Source organism: Oryza sativa, chromosome 2 (genome assembly GCF_034140825.1).
Source record: "Oryza sativa Japonica Group chromosome 2, ASM3414082v1".
Classification (NCBI taxonomy): Eukaryota; Viridiplantae; Streptophyta; class Magnoliopsida; order Poales; family Poaceae; genus Oryza; species Oryza sativa.
The window spans coordinates 12,411,760-12,420,100 of record NC_089036.1 but is presented as its reverse complement, the minus strand read 5'-3'; the positions used below and the strand labels follow the sequence as shown (position 1 = coordinate 12,420,100).

The following is an 8,341-nucleotide window of genomic DNA, read 5'->3' as shown; positions in this document are numbered from 1 at the left end:
ACTGGCAGAACTTTTGTAGGTACTAGCTAAATGTTCGTGCTTTGCTACGCTAAAAGAAAATATATCATAATATTTCCAAAATAAATAAAAGCATATCTTTCATGAAGTATATTGCCACCTTTTTTATAGAGAATACTCACTTCCGTTTAATTTTATATGTAGCTAACCATTTAGATTTAGATGTTATGTGATCTTAAGAAGTTCAAGGGGTAATATGTAAAACTACAATGGAAATAGGTGGGGTGGCAGATACACCGCCACCACCATTGGAGTCCTTTTAAATGAGTATAGATATCAGCGATTTTCTATCAAGTTGCTCTTCCGAAAGTGATGCAGCTATAATCTAAAAACAAAACTGGTGGTTACTGCTGCCTTACTAGAAATGGAAACAAACAGTTTTATGAGTTCACGATGAACATTCACAAGAAATTACTTGCAAGCATGTGTCACATGGTTCTAACAATCCTAACAATTGAAGAGGAAATTTCAACATTTCATAGTGTTTGTTCCCTTCATCTTCTTGCTATTTATTCTCTTCTTTATAATTAGACTTGACTGGTTTCCTGGATGATGGCCTTGCATTAGAACCAAAGCTACCTCAAAATCAAACAGCTATCTTTCCTCGTTTGGACCACTTGCAGAACTTTCCAGATTGTTTTTTTTGTTGGGTGATGGGTTCATGACATCCTCACTTCTAAACCCAAGCTCTGACATATCTTGCTTTGCCATCAGGTTTCTGGAACAAAGATATTTTTCACAAAGATATAATACACAAGAATAGCATGTCTTGAATTTATAATGGAAACAGCAGCATTAAACCTACAACTGAAAAACAAACTCTTCAATGTTTCGACTTGTGAGCCTGAATAGGTAGGTTGGAATATCGAAGTTCTTAAGCACTCTTAACACAGCAAGAATTTCAGGTATTAATAGAACTGTTTGATTTCTCTTAAAGTTGGCTACTACAAGCATCAAAATATCCCCCACAAGACCTTTTGCCTCGAAATAAAGAGAAACCTTCAAGACATGGAAAACAGATTGAGCTAACCATTGTATGGTAAGAGTAAGTCATGGATCTGAAATTAATATGTCAAAGTATCACCTCTCCATCCTACATTCCAGGTACTTCTTCGAGAACTGCCGACATTTTTCGGACTGAAATCCAGTTGATTTAAGGCACGCAAGATAATCTTTCTTCTCCTGTTTGAACGTGCAGTTGTCACATGACAAGTTATGACACCAAAAAAATCGGGGCAAAAAAGGTGTGCAAACTTACCAAGTCACACTCGTGCAAGTGATCCAGTGGGAACACTCCCTTTTCGGGAGGCACAGGCCTCACGCCCCGATTTCCACCAAACGCACCGCCTGCGAGAGCCCACAAAGTTATTCCGAACTTCACATTAGCATCACTTAACTTGGGAGATTAAGCAGGAAACAGTCAGTACACGAATGGATTAATGGAACCCATAAGTTCTTCACGGTTGTGACATACATCCAGAGCAAATCAATGTAGAAAAAAAATATTAATAGAGGACAAATTCAGGATCAGCACACCTGCACTCATTTCCAATGGTGATACTTTCTCAGTGCTCAAACCGCCCCACCAGAACTTCCCAGATGAGTAGCAACCAAGGGGGGAAATGCGGATTCAGTTGAAACCCTAAACTTTTGTGGGGAACAAGCAAACTGTTACTTGTATTAAGGTTAAGGCTCTGAAATTAAGAGAAGAGCTTCTTCCAGATCTAGAAGAGAAGCTAGGGTTAACGCAAAGCAAATTCCAGACAGAAGTACTCCCGGTGGGAGAGAGAGAGAGAGATGAATCAGAAATAGAATGTGGATGCTCACCAGGATCCCCTCCCCTGCCCTGCTCTGCTCGCCAGATGGAGATCGGCGCCTCTCCCCTGTTCAGCCGAGGATGGCGCAAGTAGCGGAGGAGACGAGACGGGAGATTTTCTTTTACGCGCAGGGAAGGGGAAGATACTCTCAAGTACTCACCTTTTATCTCTTTTTTTTTCTTTAAAACTGCACTTGCAAAGTTTGAGATGTGCATCGGAGATATTAAAACCATCGCAGAATGCTCGCACCATAGCGATTGTGCGGTTTTTTGGCTGGCGTGTTCGCTTCTGGTGGTATCCACATCGCCCTGCGTTGGAACTGGTCATCTTGTAAAAAAGTCCTCGATTAACTTGATAATTACTCTTACGTCCCTCACCCTATGTTCCTGTGTTTTGTACTCTTTCGTAACAGCCCTCAATGTCTTGGTATATACTATGTGAAGGAGACAAAATTCTAGATATAGGACCGCGCTCTGAAAAAAGGGAAATAAGTGTGTTTTCTGCAAAAGAGAACATCCCTATCCTATCCTCTCCATTCCCCTGAAACCCTACACATCACTGTTCTCCCGCCCTTTCTCTTCCTTTCCCCTGCCCTTGCACCGCCGCCGCCTTGCCTTACCTCCCCGGCTTCTCCTCGCCGACGACGGCTTTCCCCTCACGCTCTCCCGTACCCTCCTCCTCTCTTGGCGCTCCCTCCATCACCCCCCTCCCAGTAGAGCAAGGGGATTTAGGGACTGGATGGCGCAGCGTTGGATTTGGGTGCGGTGATGGAGTTTCGCCGGCGACGGCCTCCCCCTCGCGCTCTTCCATGTCCTGCCCATCTCCTGCCGCACCCTCAAGCACTCTCCGCCCGTTTCTCCTCGCCACCCGTTGCAGCAGTTACCCTGTTTTGTGTTGGGCTCCACGGAGCTGCGACGACGGTAGCCTCGGCCAGGAAGCGACCCATGGACCAATGGTGGGAGCATTTGGCAAGGACACACTCACTCAAGAACCAGACATTGGCCTGCGATGGGAAACAAGCTCGAGGATGCCAGGTTCGGTCGCCATTGAGGTGGTTCCCCTTTTTATTTGCTTTTCTTCAGTTTTTACTCGCTTTGCCTACCGTGAGATAGTCTTGATCTGGTTTTTTCCTCTATGTCAGATGGCTACAGACTTGATCCTTCCACTCTCACAGCCGTCAACAACATCGGGGCGATTCGTTTTGCTGCCTGGTGGGCTATTGTTTACTGCTGTCTGCTTGCTGCTGAATGAAGCAGCTAGCAAATATTGTTCCAAACTAAAAGTTGTAGTGGTTTGGTGTGATGAGGAAGCCAGAAAATTAATGGTTAGGATTCAGTGGCCTTTCATTTTATCTTTATATAGGAATTCATTCCCCTAAATCTTGCCTTTATATATTGATTTTAATTATGCAGATTTTCTGTACAATTGGCACTGGACATTCTTTCTGTATCCAATTGGCACTGGACATTCTTTCTGTATCCAGATTCATTGAAGCATGTAATATTTCATCTTTGTACCATGCTTCTATTTAAGAGGTGTGCAGACTCTCACTGTTTCGTTTGAATATGCCAACCATCATGTTTATTTTGCAATTACCTACGGCACTAGATGAAGCACTTATATGTAAATATTACTGCAGAGTGTTTATCATTTTGCTTAGGTTGCTTCTTAAAATCTAGCGCAGGTGATTGGAAGAAGGTTTAGCTGATCTTGGATATGTTAGGATTATTAGAAGCTAAATGTTTCCTTGATTTTACTTAAAGTAGCTGTTTGCCGCTTGATTTTAGCGATTAAAGTTTCTGGTCTGAAAGAAGTTAGGGTGTGTTTGGTTGGTGGGATATACCCGGATAGGACATGGCCACCGCTTTTTGGAGGGTGTTTGGGAGTGGGATAGGGCGGCCCAGAGGAGAATATTTCCTCCAGATGCTGGATAGAGGGATCCGGTTGATTTGGCCGGATGCAACCGCCCGAGGCTCGGGCGAGCCGGGCAAGCGAGTTGCGTAACTCGCGTCACCCCTCACCACCACGACGCGAGCGAGGCGACGAGCGCGGTGGCCGGCGAGAGGGGCGACGAGCTCGGCGGCCGGCGTGGGCGACGAGAGGGGGCGATGAGCTCGGCGGCCGGCGAGAGAGGCGACGAGCGCGGCGGCCGCCGAGAGAGGCGACGAGCTCGGCGGCCGGTGCGGGCAACGAGCGCGGTGGCCGGCGAGAGAGGCGACGAGCTTGGCGGCTGGCGCGGGCGACGAGTGTGGCGGGCGGCGAGAGAGGTGACGAGCTCGGCAGCTGGCGCGGGTGACGAGAGAGGAAGGCGGCGGCGGGAGGAGGCGAGCCTCGGTGGTGGGAGGAGGCGGCCGGCGGCGGGAGGAAGCCGGCGGGAGGAGGCTGCTAGCGGCGTCGGCGAGCCCAGATCTGGCACTGCTTTTTTTTCTTTTTTCTTTTTTCTTTTTCTTTTTTCTATGTGTATTTATAATGGAATGTGTATTTATAATGGAGTGTGTATTTATAATGGAATGTGTATTATGTATTAATTTGATGGGGTATATTCACCATCTCAAGTGAGAGGTGACCACACCTACAAATCCACCATACTTCCTCCAACCAAACAAAAAATTGGATCACCAAATCCACCTTTGTCCCTACAACCAAACAAAAAACTGGACCGCCATATCCAGCAAAATATGGACCACCGTATCCCATCCAATCTTGACCAGGAACCAAACACACCCTTAGTGTTCTATACAAGCATGTTGACTGTTTGATAAAAAAAATCACAATACTGACTCTGGTTTTTGAAAGAAGTTAGTGTTCTAGACAAGTACATCAGGGCTTCTGTCCTAGATCCCCATCCATTTGTGCCTATGAATCATGTTGCTTCTCAGAACAGATGGTAAATTCAATATGCAGATTTATTTACTACAGCAAAAAAATAACACTCAATATGCAGATTAGTTTTCTATTAAGCAAGCATGTATAACTGGATATGTGCTTAGGACAGAGGTGATATTGGTAGGAAAATTCCTATCCAGATTAGTTTCCTATTAAGCAAGCATGTATAACTGGATATGTGCTTAGGACAGGGGTGATATATTGGTAGGAAAATTCCTATCCAGAATCTGGTATGGCGCCACTGTAAACAGAAACTCCGTGTGTGTTTATTTCTACTTAGTGATCCTGGATCCTGCTAATATTTAGACCTTGAGATCCTGCTAATATTTGGACCTTGAATTATATCATTCCTCCACATACACAGCCTGTTGTAACTGCAGCTCTTATCTGTTCTCTCTGTTCTTACCTTGAATTATGCAGATTTTTGCATGGTCAAATTAGATAGCCATTAAAAAAACTATGGTATGTTGCTTCTCAGAGCACATGGTAGATTCGATATGGAGATTCATTTTCCAGAAAAAAAAGAGGCAATAGCAGATTAGTTTTCTGTAACAAAAAATATCACATCATTTTCTGCTGGCGATAGGAATTTGCCCAGTAATTCTGTGGCATGCTGCCACCAAAATTTAGCATGTGTCTTTCGTGTTGCTACACAGAACATATTACCTATGTGATTAATAAGATGAATATATCACGTTTGGTTTGTCGGTTTAATTAGGTGGTGTTTATAGTTCATCCTGTGATGCCTTGGATCCTTTGTGTGGTTCACCGTGGGCATGTGGTTGGGTGCGTGTGTGCCATTGGTCCTAACGCTCTATGGCCCACCTGGAAATCACCTTGGTCCATGCTGCGCCTGGCCTATGTAGCTCCCTCCCTGCCTGACAGCCTTGACTTTTGGTGCACCCCCACGTTTACCCAGCATAGCCTCGTGTTTCTCTATGCGATGTCACTATGTGCGACAGTGCGAGGCAGGCACGTTTCTTCATGATTCTCCTACCAACGTCTGGTCCACCGTAATCCCTGGTCACACGAGTGCTCCTCTCTACCTGTGTTTTGTGCGTTAGGAGCACGTTCATCCAGTGCAACGAAAGGATTGGGCAAATTACCTACTGGTTATTACCTTGGATAAATGATGAACATGCACCTATTCGTTGCAGAGCCAATGACAGGTGGGGTCGGTTTTGTGGGTTGTCCCATATACCATGTGTTATGTGTATCCAAGAGGCTGTGAGTCTATCGTGCCATGTTTTTCTAAGCGCCGCGTGCTACAGTGTCTGACGTGCCGCGTCAGGCCACATCAAATCGTCCTGCGCACGAGCCGTACCGGCATGCGCGCAGGCATCGATGCATCCGGCATGGCCCTAGCCTTTCCTATCGTTCCTCTTACCCGGTTCGTTAGTAGAGATTGAGGCCATTCAAACAGCTGCATTGCTTCGGTTGTCTTCTTGGCTCTTCTCTCATCTTTCCCCTTTTCGCTCTTACATCAATGGCCAACACTAGGTAATCTACTGCCCTGATTTATGCTCCCTGCCTACTGTTCTGAATGTGTGTGCGTGTGCAGGGGGGATCGTGGATGCTGCGCCGGCGCTGCTGCTTAGAATTTGCCTCACGCCTCTAGGGTGGTCCCCCAGCCACGCTTCCACGCCGTCTTCCTCTCGAATTTCGCAGGCGTGGCCCTCACCAATCTACCCCATAATTTCCTGCCTATTTATCGATGTTAGTTCCAATGGTTGTATTTGTGATGTATAATGTACTCTAGATTATGCATTCTTCTCCACAAACAATGTTAACATTCAGTCTATGTATTTTATGTCTACTTAATCCATCACTGGTTTTCCTCACAACCTGAATGCTATAGCTAGCGGTGCTACAGCCAATCCACTGAATAGGCTCTTCAGGGCCTCCTTATTTATTTTCCTTATTTACACAGCAAGGGCGCCACGAAGCGCGCCGTAGGTTCTAGTGCTAGTTTACAATATGATATTTCGAAATTTTCAGCAGATTTTAAAAGTTTTCATCTCAAGGGTACTTCGGTCATTAAAAAAATTACTCTCTCTGTCTCATAAAAAACTAATCTAGTATTGAATGTGACACACGAATTTGAACATACATCCAGATTTATTGTACTAGAATATATCACATCTAGTCCTATATTCAATTTTTTTTGGGACGGAGTGAGTATACAATACTAATGAATCTTACTGCACAACAATGATATATTATAGAAGTTAAGTATGGCTCAGTAGCATATTATAGAACAACAAATTCAATAGATTCTCTCTTAAAAATTTAATCTAGACAAACATGTTAGGAAAAAATCGAGAGAAGGTAACATGAAGGGAAAAATTGCTTACATTCATGGTATGGTATATACGCACATTAATCGATAATACGCTAACATTATTAAATTTGTTCTTCGCCATAATGTGATGTGAAACTAAAACTTTCACCCCATATTCTTTTGTTGTTCCATCTTCTTGTTTTCTCGTTCTTTTTTTCATTTTCGATAATAATATTGCTAGAGTCAGCCTATTACTTACACATAAATACTACTCCCTCAATCCCATATTGATCATCCTCTAAGATTTTTGAGGTTTTACCAAAATGATCATCTAACAAGTATCTTTTTGTTTATTTGTGAAAAAAGTAAATGTGTATCATTGAATATATTGCATGCAACCAACCAAGATTAATCTCAAAACATGAATTTAGGCTATGCATGATCTTCTCTCTTCTCCCTCTTCATCTCGAAGCCGACGCGGTGGTCATCTGCGTTGACGCGGGCACAACATGCAATGTGCTCGACGGTGGCGGCAAAGGATATCGGCGAGGAGCTTGTTGGGAGGGGTAGGAAGAGGAAGTCCGATGTGGCGGTAGCAGGGAAGTAGAGACCGTGGGCCTATTGGGTTGTAGTCTGTATAGGATCATAAAGGGCATTTTCCACCCCAAAAGCTAGTCTACGAGATGAGGTGCTCCCCCACTATTCTTTGCCCTTCCACAACCAATGTGGGACTATTCAACAATCTCCCCCATTCACAACATTGATGTCCCTCAACCATTCACTGCCCTTTCATCGTATCCCCACGGTCCCTCAGATATACAAGCCCGCAAACATGCACGGTCCATCAGGCCTTCACACAGTGTCTCTCGGGTCAGAGATGTTGAAGTAGTCAGGCTTTGATACCAGTTGTAGGATCGTAAAGAGCCTTTCTCACCTCAAAAGCTAGCCTATGAGGTGAGGGGCTTCCCCGTTTATATATTAGGTCATTTAGCCTTCCACAACCAATGTGGAACTATTCAACAGCCCGAGCTTCCTCCTCGTCGCTGCACCGCCGCCGCCTTGAAGCTCCTTGCTAACTCAGGACAACTCTCCCGCGAAGCGTGACTCCAATGCCTCATCTTCTTCCTCTCCCTTCGCCTCGACCTCCATGTCATGCGGCTGTGGCGACAAAGACGATGACGGCAAGGACCTGCACCGCTCCTCCTCCCTCCTCCCTCTCCCAACTCAGGGCTCATAGTGTGCCAAGGCGCACGGACTGGAAGCGAACAGGCAAGCGTGCCACCTATGGGCTCAGTGCAGCACGCGAAGAGGCTGGGTCAGTGATGCTCCGTTTCGGCCT

General features: G+C 45.2%; 1 protein-coding gene and 1 non-coding gene across 6 annotated transcripts; one reads left to right on the top strand and one right to left on the bottom strand.

The window, feature by feature from the left end:
• Positions 1-344: 344 nt before the first annotated feature.
• Positions 345-2,032, bottom strand: LOC112937956 (uncharacterized). 4 transcript variants are annotated; one of them, XM_026023415.2, is made up of 5 exons: positions 1,846-2,032; positions 1,555-1,742; positions 1,277-1,365; positions 1,103-1,200; positions 345-736 (listed from the first exon to the last, which is right to left on the bottom strand). In XM_026023415.2, exons 2-5 carry the CDS (start codon positions 1,562-1,564, stop codon positions 613-615), a joined length of 321 nt encoding a protein of 106 aa, XP_025879200.1. In that variant the 5' UTR covers positions 1,565-1,742; positions 1,846-2,032; the 3' UTR covers positions 345-612. The 4 variants fall into 4 exon arrangements, with proteins under 4 accessions (XP_025879200.1, XP_025879202.1, XP_025879199.1 ...); XM_026023417.2 differs by having other exon boundaries at positions 1,555-1,686; XM_026023414.2 differs by having other exon boundaries at positions 1,555-1,665.
• Positions 2,033-2,385: 353 nt separating this feature from the next.
• Positions 2,386-6,546, top strand: LOC9272178 (uncharacterized). 2 transcript variants are annotated; one of them, XR_001543440.3, is made up of 4 exons: positions 2,386-2,886; positions 2,977-3,159; positions 3,248-3,370; positions 6,283-6,546. It is a non-coding gene; the product is annotated as an uncharacterized protein (transcript). The 2 variants fall into 2 exon arrangements; XR_010739109.1 differs by lacking the exon at positions 6,283-6,546 and having other exon boundaries at positions 3,248-3,427.
• The last annotated feature ends 1,795 nt before the right edge of the window (positions 6,547-8,341 follow it).

Bases quoted from the DNA above. Each gene is read 5' to 3' on its own strand.
- LOC112937956 (XM_026023415.2), bottom strand. The intron at 1,201-1,276 runs GTAAGTTTGCAC...ACGTTCAAACAG, and splicing joins ACTTGCACGAGTGTGACTTG to GAGAAGAAAGATTATCTTGC. The intron at 737-1,102 runs GTGATACTTTGA...TCTTTGTTCCAG, and splicing joins CTGGAATGTAGGATGGAGAG to AAACCTGATGGCAAAGCAAG.